General features: G+C 34.8%; 1 protein-coding gene across 2 annotated transcripts in view; it reads right to left on the bottom strand.

Annotated features, from left to right (window-relative positions):
- KCNH7 (potassium voltage-gated channel subfamily H member 7) overlaps positions 1 to 16317 on the bottom strand; it is a gene marked incomplete at both ends in the record, with an annotated part of 403917 nt that overhangs the window by 16124 nt on the left and 371476 nt on the right. The window contains 3 exons of one of the 2 annotated variants that reach the window (XM_084235091.1): positions 6549 to 6630; positions 8763 to 8968; positions 12470 to 12722. In XM_084235091.1, coding sequence (XP_084091217.1) covers positions 6549 to 6630; positions 8763 to 8968; positions 12470 to 12722 — 541 coding nt within the window. Of the gene's footprint in view, positions 1 to 6548; positions 6649 to 8762; positions 8969 to 12469; positions 12723 to 16317 lie in introns of both variants that reach the window. The other variant, XM_084235090.1, reaches the window with a different exon arrangement.

A 16317-nucleotide genomic window follows, 5' to 3' on the forward strand; every position in this document is an offset into this window, starting at 1 on the left:
TCATTCCTGCTTAGTGAATAACATTGGTTTGCTATTCCTAAGTAAACCTTTCTACATTTTGGGCACCAAAGGGATATGAATCATCTCAGTTTTCTTATATTCCTGAAAGTGCTTTACTTTAGAGACTTTTCCAGCAGAATCAAATGTAAATGAAGCTAGCCATTGTTTCATAGCTGTAGCACCTCCAGCCTATGTATGGGTAATGCTAATGTAGAATTTGTAATGAATGTATACTGCAAAATTTTAAATCACATTGTCTCTTTGCCTTTGAGGTTTTGGAAGGTACATTGTTAAATTGGATTATAAATAGTTTCAACTCAAGATAAATAGTAACAAAATGTATTGAATGAGGTTATTATTTAGTTCTATAATAAAACGAGCACATTACTTCATATACATGGTAACTAAATCCTTTAGAAAATATTCCAGATAAAAGCAACATCATACAAAAAGAAGAAAACATTTGATATTACTGAATTTCTGCAAAATTTAAGGAAAAGGACTCCACATTTATTTCTAGGTTCATGGCCACTGGATCATCAAGCCTGCTATTTATTGTAATCCATGTCATATGAATAATTTCTCTGGTGCAATCTCACCACAACATTTTTCCATTTCTTACTGGATAAGTCAGTGCTTCACAAGTTAATATATGAAATACAAGTTGAAATAATAATCTATTTTAAAATGGAAACTGCTTAGACTTCAGTTGGAAGTTGGTTGATGGAATATATGAAATTGGACAGAAATGCATTACAATTAGCCTCCAGGTACCTCTAGAATTTGATGGTTTGTTCCATTTTTGCCTTTTATAGTTGAAGTTGATTATTTGATGGACATTGAATAGTATTAGATGCTATTTTTTCTTAATGTTGTTCATATTCTATATGGAAATAGTATTTTGAGAGTAATAATCTGAGGGAGTTTTACATTCTTTGCTTTGCTGGTAGTAAGATTGTACAGTGGCTCCTGTTGCCATCATTTAATAAAGAAAAAAATGTCTTCTTAATTAAACCTATCACAATTCCTCTGGCATTCCTTAAGAAAATGTAAGAAACATGAATGGTAATGAACATTATGCATATGAAACAAACATTATGTATGAAACCACCAAAGACTTTAAATAACCAAAACAATTGTAACAAAAAAGGAATAGAGGTATCATACTCCAGGATTTCAAGATATACTACAAAGCTATAGTAATCAAGATGGTATGGCATTAGAATAAAGACAGACTTATAGATCAAAAGCAATAGAATTGAGAGTACAGAAATAAAATTACACATATTTGGACAACTAACTTATGACAAAGGAGTGAAGCATATACCATGGAGAAAGGAAAATCTATTCAACAAATGTTTCTGGGAAAACTAGATAGCCATATGCAAAAGAATAAAACTAGACTACTATTTCATACTATACACAAGAATTAATTCAGAATAGATTAAGAACTTGGTTGTAACACCTGAAATCATAAAATTCATACAAGAAAACATGGCATAACACTGAGACATTGGCTTTAGTGATATCTTTAGTGACTTGATTAGAACAGCAAAAGCAAAATTAACAAATAGGACTACACCAAATTAAAAAACTTCTGCATTGTGAAAGGAACTCAGGAAAATGGGAGAAAATATTTGCACATCATATATCTGAGATGAGGCTTTTACAAAGAACTCATACAACTCAGAACAAGAAAACAAATAACTCAATCAAAAAATTAACAGAGGGCTTAAACATTTTTCCACAGGAGACATACAGATGGACAACAGCACATGAAAAAAAAAATGCTCATCATTAATCATAAGGGAAATGCAAATCAAAATGAAAGTGCAAATCAAAATCACCACCTCACACTAGTAAGAATGGCCCACATCAAAAAGGCCAGAAACAACAAGTGTTGGTGAGCTTGTAGAGGAATAGGAACCTGTTTACATTTCATGGTAATGTAGACTAGCCCATACTGGAAAACAGTATGAAGTTTTCACAAAACATTGAATACAGAACTTTCATAAGATCAAGCAATTCCATGACCCAGTATCTATCCTGAATAATGAAAAAAAAACACTAATTTGAAGGGATATATATACACTCCTATATTCATTGAAGCACCATTTACAATAGTAAATTATGGAAAAAATGTACATGCTCATAAGTAGATGACAGGATAAAGAAGATGTAGTTTATACACACAATGGAATACTACTCAGACATTAAAAAAATGAAATCTTACCATCTGTGAAAACATGGAACTGAAGGGGATCATGTTAAGTGAAGTAAATCAGAAAAAGAAAGGCAAATACTGGATGGTCTCACTCACATGTGGAATATAAAGAAACAAAGCAAAGGTGCAGACAAAACCAAGCTAAAACAAATGCTAAAAATCTCACCACAGAGGGTGAGTGGTTTGGGGTGCAGACAAAGGAGAGAGGAGAGAGGGGATCCAATGAACTATGGTGGAGGGTCATTTGTGTTTTGGTGGTAGATGTGGTGTGGTAACATACATGTAAAGAACTGTGAATCTGAACCTCCACAACACTTAGAGTGTTGTAAATTGACCTAAATAGAAAATAATTTAAAAAGATAAAAGAATGAAAATGTAGACTTCTTCCATTTAAAATAATCTGGAAGCAACCACTTATGCTCACTTTATCTTTTATACATGCTAGTGTACTAATGTATTATAATGCACATACAACACAAATTTTTCAGACATTTTCCCCATAACCCAATGGATCATATTGGCACACTCTGAAGTAAGAACAATCCTACTTTGGAGACTACCCAGGGGTTGTTTTTCCAGCAGTTTCCATAAGGATAAACCTTTTTTACTTTGTTATATTCAACCATCTTTTATTTTTTTCCATTTTAAATGTAAAATTTAATGGTTTTAATAATTTATGGATATATGTAAACATCTCAAGTCAACCTAGGGGGATATTTTTTTTCACCTATCCTATCCTCTCCCACCACTCCCTACAATGACTCTTGTCAAATTTGAGAAGTCAAAGGTACCTCCATACCAGAATTTTAGGAAGAAAGAAAACTACTTGCATGCTGTCAAGAATATAAGGTTCTTTCAAATTTGGAACTGAATGGACAATTCTTTTCTGTCTAAAGGTGAATTTGTTTTCTCAAAGAAATGTGAAGCTCATGAGGATAAACTACTTTTATCCTGTATCCAGGAATCGACTTGTCTTCAATACCTGATCATGTGTCTTCCCTCTGGTTCTACTATTTGATCCAGTCATCAGCACTCTGAGATATATGTTCTCAAAGTTTTGTTTCACAGGAGCAGTAAGTTAACTTTAAAATAATCAGTGCATTTCATGGACAGCTTTCCATTTACACATCTCCATATCATTTAGCATCAATTATCCTCTGAAAGTATTCTGTTCTTTATACTTATACATATGTTTATCTCTTAGACCTTGATTCTACATCAAGAAGTATAGAATAAGTGACAATTTTCAGAGCATTATATTGGAAGTGACGGGGATGGAATTACTTTCAAGCAAATTTTACACTCATCTGTATCAATAGTGCTTTTTTAAAAAAGATTTATTTATTTATTTATACAAGAACTGGGGTACAGGCCAGATGCACGGGAGGGTGAGAGGATTCACCAGAAACAGAGAGGGGAACATAACAGGCAGACTGATGAAATACATAACTGAGGGGGGCAGCGGGCAAGACAGGAGAGGTCTTCCATGCCCTGGCTTCCCTTGCCGGCTGGCAGGCATCGAACCGGTGCTGCAGAGGCTGTGGACAGCTTCACAGAGCCATGCTCAACTGTCTGTACCATCAGGGGAGGCCCATATCAAATGTCTTAAAGACTAGAATAGGCTCTTAGGTTCTGGAAAATTGGATGTAATTGTATTTTCACATTGACCAAATTATACTTACTCACTGATACACTAGGAAATTTCAAAGAGCTGCAGGCAGGCAGGCAGGCAAATCCCTTACAATGTATACTTTATATAAAAGGATCTCAAAGACTAAGCCTGTGATTAAAGGGAAAGTTTTCAGAATCAACAGAAATGTCCAGTTGAATGAGCACAGTATAAATTGTGACATGCTCTCAGGACCTTATCAGGAGATAAAAACATTAGATTATTTAGCTTGAGAATGAGGAAACTGAACATGATTGAAAAGAGATTTAAAAAATCTTTCACTGTAGAGGGACATTATTATATAGACAACATTGTCAAGCTGTTCTTTCATTTCTAGTGAGATCAAAGCAAGAGATTAACATCAGGATAAAGGATTTAGATTAAGCCTATGGAAGAACAGCTTGATTGTAATGGTTCAGATTTTAGAAAAAGTCACCAAGAGAATTATCACTTATCTGTGAGTGGCAGTCAGCCAGAAGATTCAATAATTAGCCCATTTCAACAAATATTTATCAATCATACTTTGTTAAAGGAATCTACAGTTTAATAGAGACAACAGATAAATACAATAACAGTCTTTACATAAGGAAGATTTTGACAATATTATAAGAGAAAAATGGTTCAGGAATTAGTAAGAGGAAGAATCTATTTATTTGAGGAAATCAATTAAGAGTTCATGTTGAATATATCATTGGAGATTAACCATGACTAAAATGCAATTTTTCAGTGGATGAAAAAGTGGTGTGATTGCAAAAATTCCAATTAAGGGAATGATATGAACAGACACACAGAAACAATTTACATTGAAAACAGGGCACTTTAGTTCACCTGAAATATAGAGCTAATTTAAACTCGGGGATGAGTTCCTCTAGGGAGAAAATGTACAGAGAAGAGAGCCAAGAAAAGAACTTGGATTAAGAGGCCAAATGAGAAAGAAAATCAAAAGGACGATGATCAAATCCATTCATTCTTTCAACAATATGTGTGCACTCCTACTCTGTGATACACACCCAAACTAGAGGTGACGAAATACTTCCCACCTCCAGAGAGTTTATGATATAGAAGCAGAGACACTGGTTAAATTATGTTACAAGTAAACAAAGATGTGCAACTGGAATAAATGTTGCAAAAGAGAGGAGCAGATGGGAGAAGGCCAGGTTAAAGTAGTTAAAGGGAATTGTAGTGTAAGACTGAAGAGATAGGGAAGAAACACAATAAGGATTTAGGGAGTCCTTAGTGGGCTTTGGATGTGTGAGTGACATAACTCCATTTACAAGAAAAAAATCCCCAGTTGTCCAGTAGGGCAAGAAAACAAGGGAGGAAAGCTGGATGAGTGAAGGGAGTCAGGAGGCCTTTTTAATATTCCAGGTGATAAATTATGTAGGTCAGCCCAGGGATGTGGTTATGAAGATGGAAAGTAGTAAACCAAAAGGAGGCTTAGTTTGGTTCATGACAAAACTGGAGATAGCAATAACAAGACTTGTTGTCAGAGCTGATGGAGAGGTCATTCAAACACATGGCATCTGCTAGGGACACAGGTTCCCTCATGAGTCCAATCCAGGAAATACTAAGTTTGAACTGCCTTTGATATTTCATTTAGATGGTTTAATAGGTAGTTGGATATATGGGATTGAAATCAGATAGTATGGGAGTAAGTTGTAAATGCACCTTCTTTGTGAGAATATATTTAAACTATGGGTAGGAGATCCCAGGGAAAGCATATGATATAGAATGAAAAAAGAGCCTAGGACCACACCTTGAAAAACTCTAATAATTAATGGGTTAGTTCAGAAGATATTGATCCTGCAGTTATTTTCAGAGTATTAGGGAGAGAATGAGGAATCTAGGAATAGAGCAATGTCATAGATGCCAAAAGGAGACTATTCAAGAAAATAGGTAACTGGTTCACAATGTCAGATCCTGCTGAGAAGTCAAAACAAAGTGAAAAACAGAATTTTGTTGGATTGGTTGGGACAAGAATAGAGGCTTCTTTAGGAAAGTCTTTTCCCATTTGCCCAAGCACAATTAAATGTAACCTCTGCTGTATTCCCACTGAAGTGTGCTTGTTCTTGTTGCATCACCTGTTTGTTTTTGAAATGACTGAGGGTATGTCATCCAGGGAGGACAATTTAAGAAATTTGATCCTTAGAAATTGAGTAACTTTTAAATTGTGAAATTTTAAACAACATTTTTTGGATATATGAATAAAACAAAAAATATTTAAATGGGCAGAAAAATCTAGAGATGACTTGGAGTGTCAAGTAACAAAGAGTTTTAGGATGAAGAGAACTAATGTAAACCGCCTTTACCAGCATCATACATTCAACAGCACTCAGCTTATAATAAGAGTCCTCCTTCATGAACACTCTGCTCAGAACTCTGAGGGTTAACTGTCAATGACTGTTAATTGGTTTCCTCTCCAACTCGATTTCTCCGTCTGTGATGGCTTTGTAGATAGCAGATGGTTTTGTTGAATGACATCATTGAGAGTATCAATCAGAAACCATATCATTAGCTACTGAAAAAGCAAAGAATTTTCCCTCCTAGAACCTGGATGTAGTTTACCCTTGAAATAAAAAATATAATGAGCATTTAAATGAAAAGAGTTAATAATTGCATATTCTATATTTAAACTTTAAAATTAGAATGAATTACCTTTCTCTCCTTCACTATCAAATGATAATCTCCTTCTTCGTAGCTTACAGTTGTCTCCTTCAGAATCATTCATAGATTGTGATCGTAGTAAGAGATCAGCCTTTGTTAATGGATGTGAAGACAGAATGAAAAATTATTCAATTTGGACAAAATGTATTATTTGCAAACTCTTCACTGTTTTATATAATTTGCACTACCTGAGACCATCACTATAGTGTAAGCAAAATAACTACAGTAGTTTCAATAATGGTTGTTGCTTAAGTATTAAATAGATTGTTAGAATAATTCATGAAGTTTCATCATCTAATGGGGAATCATAGATGTAGAAGTTATTATCAGAAATGTTGGGAGAAGATATTGTTAACATTTAGAGGCAACATACTCCTTTTTTTAAAGATTATTTATTTATGCATACAAGAGCTGGGGTACAGGTCAGAGATGTGGGGGGGTGAGAGGATTCACCAGAGACAGAATGGGGAACAGAACGGGCAGACTGATTGAAATACACTGCTGAGGGGAGCAGCGGGCGAGACAGGAGAAGTCTGCTTTGCCATGTGGGTTTCTCCCTGGCCAGCCAGGGATCGAACTCATGCTGCTGCAGAGGCTGCAGATTGCTTCATACTGCAGTGCTTAACCCCTTGCGCAACCAGGGAGGCCCAGACAACATACTCCTTAATGTTGATTGTGTTTTATGTAACTTTGTAAAGTTAAAATAAAATAATAAAAAACCTGCAGCATCTGCAATAGTGCAGAGAAAAATGTTTAAACCAGTATAATAATTAGCTATGATATTTAAATTACATGGTAATGATCACAAGGTTAAATTTCACAACAATAAATATAAAGTTGAATACAATAAACACTGTGCTTTAAACCCTTTATTATTTTTGTTCTCAGTTTTCCCTTTCTCCCAGTTCCAGTTCTCACTATAAAATTCTACCAAGTTCATAAAAGTGGAAACTCCCAAAGATCACAAATGAAAGCTCCTGTGTTTCTTTTTTTTTAGTTAAATCCTGCCTAAAATTTTTATGTAAAGAATTTATTTGTGGTAGATTTTGGCTGTTTTCAAGTCAAAACCAGAATGGGGTTGGTAACACTGAAGTGGGATTTGATAAAATTACTGAATTTAAACCATTATAGAACATGGGAACCTGCCCCTCTTACCAGTTTTATTTTTCATATTTCCAGTGTTTTTGGGGAAAAAAACAATGACTTAATACTGACTTAATACTTCAGGTTATTATTAAATGGTGCTTTGGTGCACTTAAAAGTTTCTCTTTTTCTGCAAGCCTCTCACAGTATCTGGGAGTGACTACACACCATGGGAAATTACATTTACCTATTTTTATCTAACCATTGACTTGAGGATGCTTTGTTCTGGGTAATATATTAGATGGCATTAAAATACACTGTAAGTATCAAAAACCCAAATTCTTATTTCTGACAAATAAGTATTTAGAATGAAGTTGGGCTTATGGGGTGTGGGAAGGAAGAGAATAACCTAGAAATCAAACTAGTAATCAATTGTGGGCTATTATTTTAAGTTGTGCACTCACAGAATAGTTGTAGGTCCTCAGGGCATATTTTCAAAGCTGAAGAGAGTGAAAGGCTACACTCTTGAAACTCATTCTAGGTTAACTTACATGTAGAATCATTTAAAAAATTATTTTTACGGGACCATCTGTTATTCATTCTGCAACACTAATTTGACTTGGATAAAAGCCTGATTAATGCATACTTCTGTGAGTTAGAAATTGTGATAAATATGAATCTAAACTTGAATGAGTTTAATTTTTTTGATACTATTGAAAAATTGTTAGTGTATGGTGTAAATAATAACTGGGAGAATATTTTAACTTCATATAAAATAAACTCTTTTAATGTATTTTTCAATAGCCTAGAATGATCCATTTCTTACAAATAATTGGAGCACTCCCAAATAAACCAATGCTATTTTAAATCAAGTATGTTACCTACAAATCCCTACAAGATCAAATTTAATTGCCCTACTTAAAGTTATTCAATATATTTTAATGTAATTAGACCAAATCTCTTCATATAATTTAGAAATTTCAATATTTACCTTACTTTCCTTCCAAATATTTAGGCTTTGTAAAAATTTAGTGTAATATTTACTTGTACTTTCAGAGGTATTTGGCAGTTCAAGAATAAAATAAAGTGTCAAAAGTAAAAACATTAATAAGCAGCATATACCTTTGCACTTTCATGCCTTAGGTTGAAAGTCAACTCTAGGTTTGTTAGAAAATGATCAGAAAACTCAGGATACATATCCAAAACTTCTAACAGATCTTCTCTCTGGATTTTATGCAAGTCACAGTACGTGAGAGCTCTTACATCTGCATTAGACTTTCCAGGTTTGGCATAAAGATGAACCATTTCTCCAAATATGTCATTTTTGCCTAAAGAAAGGAAAAAGACAAAAAAGGAGGGGGAAGGGGTAAAAGGAATCTGAACTCAATGTTTCGTCTTTTAGAAGTAGAAGGGGACCACTCACTGACCCCGGAAACAAAGATCTTTAACATAAGACCCCATAACCAAGGAACACTTGGGCTGGAAAATTCTAGCACCTGGCATTGACTGTTGGGGTCTGCTGAGTGGTGGTTGGGATGTAGCTCAGGGGTAAAGCACGTGCTTTGCTTATTTGCTGTTTTTCACATTGTGTCTGAGCTCACCAGTCCTGATGTAATTCCTAGTATTTCCTTGATTTAGTTTTTTGGCTAAGCACCAATAACGTAGAAAGCATGTCTTCAGTCTGTTATGCCCACATTGTTAGAAAGGGCTTTGTTGTTTAGGAAGGATGGTCTAATTTTGTTAACCAGGAAGTGAGAAAGGTTGCAATGAGTCAGATTCATGATCTCTGCATCTCAGGATAGTCCCGGAAGTGATGACACCAACCAGCAGGTAATGGCGGAACATTTCCAACACTTATAGGACTAAGGGCACAATTTGAACATATCTTGTTTCATTTAGTAACCATGTTTGTATTTTTCCTTAATTAATTTTGCCAATTATTTAATAAATCTAAGTTATATTATCTCAACATATGTAGTCAGGCTTTTGTGCCATATGGACTTAATTCTAAAAGTGTTTCCTCCTTACTTTTCTGACAAATCTGGGGTTATTTCAGTGTCTGGTTTCTGATAGGGTCTCCCATCCCCTCTGCCTGCCCACATGCCACTGGCTTTTCTAGGCCTTGTTCAATGATGAAAATGATAAGGATAGTGACAACAAGTGTTTATTAGGACTTGGTGCCAGGCAGTGTGTCAAATGCTTAGGTACATTATCTCTTTTAAACCCCAAAGTAACCTCTTGAAGAAATTACTGATTATTGTCTAAATTTTATAAATGTGCAAAGAGGATTAGAGGGGCAAACTGATCAGGTCAAGGTCACCTTCTTAGTTGGATGAAATGGAGGAAGGGAGAGAAGTGGGCATGATTAAACTCCCTGCATTCTGCCTCCCGTCAAAATCTTAAAACACCTGATATATTCAATACCCTTCCATTATTTTCCCTTAAGTTCACTTAGATTTTTTTTTTTTGCCTCTGAATATCAGGAAACTTAAAATTTATGCCTGTGGAATACATGCCACATAACTACTCGCAGATTATTGATTATACAACTTTAAAGATTGTTAATGGCATTATAAGGTCATACTTTCTTTCATATACCCTAAAACTTATTTTCATATTTGGGAAAAAAACTACCTGCATCTGTTATTTAGTTTTTCATATACAAGTTCATATATACCTGGCTATAAAAACTATCAAGACTTTTTTTAAGATTTATTTATTTATTTATGCATGTAAGAGCTGGTGTACAGGCCAGAGGTGTGGGGGGTGAGAGGATTCACCAGAGACAGAGTGGGGAACAGAACAGGCAGACTGACTGAAATACTCTGCTGAGGGAAGCAGCAGGCAAGACAGGAGAGGTCTGCTTCGCCATGTGGGTTGCTCCCTGGCTGGCCGGGGATGGAACTTGTGATACAGAGGCTGCGGATTGCTTCATAGTGCGGTGCTTAACCCCTTGCACCACCAGGGAGGCCCTATTAAGACTTTTAAATGACAACATTCTAACTAGAAAAAAAAAAGCTATGATGTTCTTATTAATTTAATAGGGAGAAATCATATACCAACTCTTTAAGGCAAAGACAGAGTGGAGAGAATACTTTAAAGACGTTCTTAGCTCTTCAAAAAAGGAATGAATAATTATAATCTCTGAGGATTTTATGTGTTGGTTTACATGGAAATGGGGACAAAAAAGGAGAATCTCTTAAAATTCTATACTTCAGTACAGATTATTACCAAAGAAAAACAAAAAAAAAACATTAGCATGGGTTTAGTATTTGAATTAGCTTACATGTTTGTAACTGAGCAAAAAGCAAGCAGTCCGAATGCATAACTTAACTACACTCCAAAATTATTGTTTTATAAAGCAAGAAGGCATGTTACCTTCCTGTAGAAGTTAGAACTGAAGGTCAGGAATGCAATGAAGCATGATTTTCCTCACAACATACCGGAACAAACTGTCAAGAGCAAATCTTATGAAAATATAACTGTATTGTGTAGTAGCTATATGATTTAGAATTTTGTTTTCTATCAGCTTATTGGATTGTACACCAAATTAAGTACTGAGTCAATGTAGGATTTTTTTTTATAGCTAATCATATATAAACATAATGTCAGCAAACTATATAGGAATCACTCAAACATCTTCATTTGTGCTTTTGGATCCAACAATGTGGTTTTACAGAGCAGCAAAAGAAAACTAAGTCTATATCATTTTGGGAGTTAATATCAAGAATGGAGTGACAGAAATCATTGAACTGCGTGCTTGTTATTTAAATGAATCTGGATTTAATCCACAGGTTATAAAAAGAGAAATAGAAATGTTCACACACATTGGGTGTGGGTATTTCCAAGGGCTGCTTGCTTAGTGGTAGCTTGCTTATTTGGTCATAGAAGAGAGGAACTGATGTCATTTTTCTCTCCTCTCCTCTTCTTCCCCAATGTCCTAACACAGATGATCCTGACATAGGATGTTTGGACTTTACAGAGGTGCTTTCAATTGTGTCTATTAATGTTGAGAACCCATACAGCCATTCTATTTTTCATATTTGGTTAAGTATTCAGTAAATTACATGAAATATTTAATACTTTATTATAAAATAGATATTATATTAGATTATCTTGTCCAACTGTAGGCTAATGTGATTGTTCTGAACACATTTAAGGTAGGCCAGACTAAGCTATGATTTGGTAGGTTAAGTATATTAAATGCATTTTTGACTTAATGGAATTTTCAACTTATTATGGGTTTATTAGGATGTAACCCTACTTATAATTCTAGGTAGTTCTGTTACAAAAAAATTCTGCAAGTTTACAGCAATGAAATCACTAAGTTTATTTCTAAAGAGAAAGAGTGCCAAAATGGACTTATCTTTTGCACCCAAACCTGTTTAATATATTACTAATTATAATCTGCCTTTTAACATTGGGTGTTAAATTCACAACTCTCTATTATCTAGATGAGGAATCATAATTTATTTGATGGGTTGCGGCAGGTAAAAATACAATACAAATAGATAAAATCGTTGAAACACAATCCCAGTTCATGACAGGGCATTGGCACATACTAACAAGTATGCTTACAACATATGCATTTTATTTTAAGGTGTGAAAACACTTGTAGAAATGTTTACACATCAGAGAAAAAGTAAGACAGTCAAGAAAACATTTTCTGCAAGGCTAATATGATTTGAATTCAATTGTAAACAAAGATTTCAAATTACCCATCTTAAATAGTACTCAAATAAATAGATCAGCCCTTTTATGTTACTTTAAGCTATTCGTCATAGCAGCTAATCACTGAATTTGACACCACCCAGTTCTAAAACACTCACCCAGAATAGCTACCACAATGTCATCTTTAAGGATTTCGATGGAGCCTCTGGATAAGAAATAAAGTGCAGTAAGGACATCCCCACAATGAACCAGGGTGTCTCCTGGAGGTGCATGGGTGGTCTTGAACTTCATTGCCAAAGCTCTAAGGCAACCTTTACTTGCCCCCCGAAAGGCTTTGCAGTTTTGCAGCAAAGTCTGGTTGAGATGTAGGCAAATGTCTGCTTGTAAACATTCTGGGAAGCCCTTTAGGACCTGAAGAAAAAAAATAAAGAGTTTCATACTACCAGTGTACAGAGTACTTCCACCTGAAATAAGTGTATTTCTTGCTCACAGAACTGCAGGTGTAATAATTGTCACACAGAAGTTCTTACAACACTTCTACCTCGCCTACCTTAATGAATACTTGGTTTGCTAAACATGTCAGAATTTTAACTCAAATACTAGTTCTCTGAATTAACTGTAGGCATTCAGACTCAACACAAATGCTCTCATTAAAATGTAATGCCTACAATGTTTCACACTGCTACTAACTCCTGCATTATGTTTTGTAGCATCATACTGTGCACAGATATAATGCAATGTAACAATTAATAAGACATAACTAACGAGAGACAATCAACCTTCTGAAGGAATCGCAAGTCAATTTTGATTGCTACCTATGGTAAACACCTTATGATTGGTAAAAATGACAATCGTGAAATAACGACAGTATTGTAAATGTCATATATCAGAGAATAAATACTCTCAAGCTAACAATACTTGGAATATTTGTTTCATATACACATTATTAATACTAAATATTTTGGTAAACACTAAAAATAGAGAAGGGGAAGAAGAATAGCAAACATACTTTAAATGTGTGGTTTAATTTTCAGAAATGGAAATCATGCCAGAATTTACAATGCATATATAAAGCTTCCAATAGCACTACTGTTTTGACAACCTATTCAGTGACTGATTTAAAACTTGTAGAAAGGATTAAATAGCTTGTGACAAATGCTACTCAACTAAGATTGAGTAAAATGTTATGTTATTTCATAAAATCCGAGTAATAGGTTAAAGTCACTCTACCTTCTCGGTATGTTTCTTAGCTATTTTGGGTGTCATATATAGCTTTTTATTCTCATGCTATCTTTCCACTGTTGGTAAAAATAGATCCATTTAAATATGCTTTGGAGTAGAGGGAGGAGACATTATATAGTGCCTAATAATGCAATTTTAGGGTTTTCTACCTTTTTAGGTCGACCTGGCTACTGCTGTCCCAATAGCTAAAAGTAAATATGAATTATTTGTAATGACAATTCAAATGTATTTAGCCCATAGAGGAACTTCAATAATATATCTAAGTCAACTTACAATTATTACTATTTTAAATATAAAAGCTGTCACAGGGACTGCTTTGGTGGGGCCACTATGTGATGCGGTTAGTCAGAATGACAGGGACATCATACCAAAGGTTTAATGAGACACTTGAATTTGAACACAACAGCCAATATTTCCAATTTTGTTTCCTTCCTTGGGTAGTCACCCACACAAATAGTGTAGTCATTTTTAGACAAAAACTTGCAGAATGTTGAGTTCTGATCACGAATTTGCAACAGGTTGACACTTGTGCAAGTCACTCCATCCCTCTGCATTTCTTTATTTACAGTATTGAAATTTGTCATATATTACAAATTTACAATATATTACAAATTTACATATATTACAAATTACAATAAATAGTCTGTCAATTTTCAAATACTACTCACTCAGCTCCACAAGGAACTTAGACTTCTATCTTGAAGTTTCTGTGTTATCTGACTCAGGTCAAAAAGAAAGGAGCCTTCCTCTGTATGAGTTCCTAGGTACTTATATGAAGCTGCTCCTCTTAACTGTAACTTTCAGATTCTTTTATATAACTAAACTCCTACCACTTCTTGCTTGGACTGAAGACCCCTTGTAAGTAATAACTTGCTTAGTCTTTGTCCCTTTCTGTCTGTGGGGCTAAATATTTCGTTCCCCTTTGTTGGGATCCTATATTATCCCAGCTCCCCTCTTGGAACCAGCCCTCTAGGTCACTGATCTGTTTGATTTGTCTAGACTACCATATTGGATTGTTTGGCAAGCGATATTATATTATAATTAAGCTGGATTTGGACACTTTCGTATTATAAAATGAGGCCACTTTATTTGGGAATGCTTTAGTAGAAAAAAATCCCATAAGACTTTTCCTCCCAGAAGCCCACTGTTGTGGTCTCAGCATAACTCTTAGTTGACCCCACACAAATAAAAATATAAATAACACCACACAAACCAACAGATTAGATATGTTGAATTTTCTCTAAGATTTGGCTGTAATAAGTCACAAACAGCATTTTATATTGTATATAAATGGGGAAGATATTGTTACTAATGTTATATAGTTGGAATAGGAATGCTCAACTTACAGCTGCTATTACTGACATTTCCTGAAGTTTTTCACTTATGCTTTCTGATTGTAGTTTGGTTATTGAAGGAAAAACTATGCACTCATGTATAAACACATAGGTGTGCTCACATGCATTGTGTTGGAAGACGCAGCTGAGATAGATGTGGGGGCACTTAATTTCCCTGAGTTTGTTACTTGAGCTAAGAAATCAGATCGCTCTGAGTGTTATACGAACTATGACATGAGATGGGCTCAGATCAGATAGGTGAGCTGAAATCTTGCTTTTGCCACTTCCATCACTTACTAGTTGTGACTTTGGTCAAGTAACTTAACTTCCCTGGAGATTCAGTTTCTTCTTTTGTAAAATTAACAATATCAACACCACAAGGTTGTGTCCACACTTAAAAGTGATAATGTTTATAAGCCATTTTGTACATCTTAGATATTCAATAGACAGTTTCCTTCTGGCTTTCCCCCACCATGTTTTTCTTTTTTTTTTTGTCATACATATTTATTGTTTCTGAAAAACCAGTATGTTATCTTTAGATTGAAATGGAGAGATACAATACCTTTTGTGTTTATCTCTTTGGTTTCATTGGTAAATAGAAAGTTCACCACTAAGTTTGGTCTTCTGTTGTCTCAAAAAAGTTTAAATATTGATGCTTCATTGCCTCAACAAAGAGATTAAGAATTCTTTTTCCTTTCATCTCTCTTTAACTGTTGTTTCCTTGTGTTAAGTACTTTTGGTTTATAAACACTTAGATTTTCACTGTGAGTTCCCTTAAGTCATTTTTGAAAGTAGACAGTTAACTAAATCAGTTTACAATATGTTCTTGGAGTTCCCATATTCCTAGAATCACTCACAAAACTTTAAAGGGCACTTGAGAAAGCATCATTGTCCTCTTAAGTGTCCTTGTCAAATGTTTTCATCTCCTAACATCCATCCTATCAGAACTGATTACCACTGGAAAGAATAACATCAAGTTGGAGCCCCTAGAAGAAGCCTTTGTACCAAAGGAAGATATACAGATCTTGATATGAAAGACTTGTCTAGATTAAGGAATTCTCTGGTGCTGTTAGCCTTAAATTGATTTTTAAAAATTTTCTTAAGTCAGTTACATAGGTCACTCAAGTAAAACTCAAAAGAAGTAAATATCCAGCAACTGAATCTCTTACTAGCTGAGAGGTTTGGGTGTCCTAAATTAGTTAGCATTTTGGAATCTGGGTTATGTCAAAATAAAGGACCTTTAAAAGAGGAGTTAAAAGGGAAGGAGCTACAATAGAAGAACTGAGTAATATTTGAAAAAGCAAGCAGAAAGGGGTTAAGTTTAATCCCTTCTATGGGGCACCACTCTCCATTGCTCCCTGTTGTGTTGCCTCTGTTGCTTCCTGCTTTCTTTTGTTAGGTTGGATTCCCCTGCAAACTTTCTGACATGG

The sequence above is a fragment of the Talpa europaea genome, assembly GCF_964194135.1.
Source record: "Talpa europaea genome assembly, chromosome: 1".
NCBI classification, from domain to species: domain Eukaryota; kingdom Metazoa; phylum Chordata; class Mammalia; order Eulipotyphla; family Talpidae; genus Talpa; species Talpa europaea.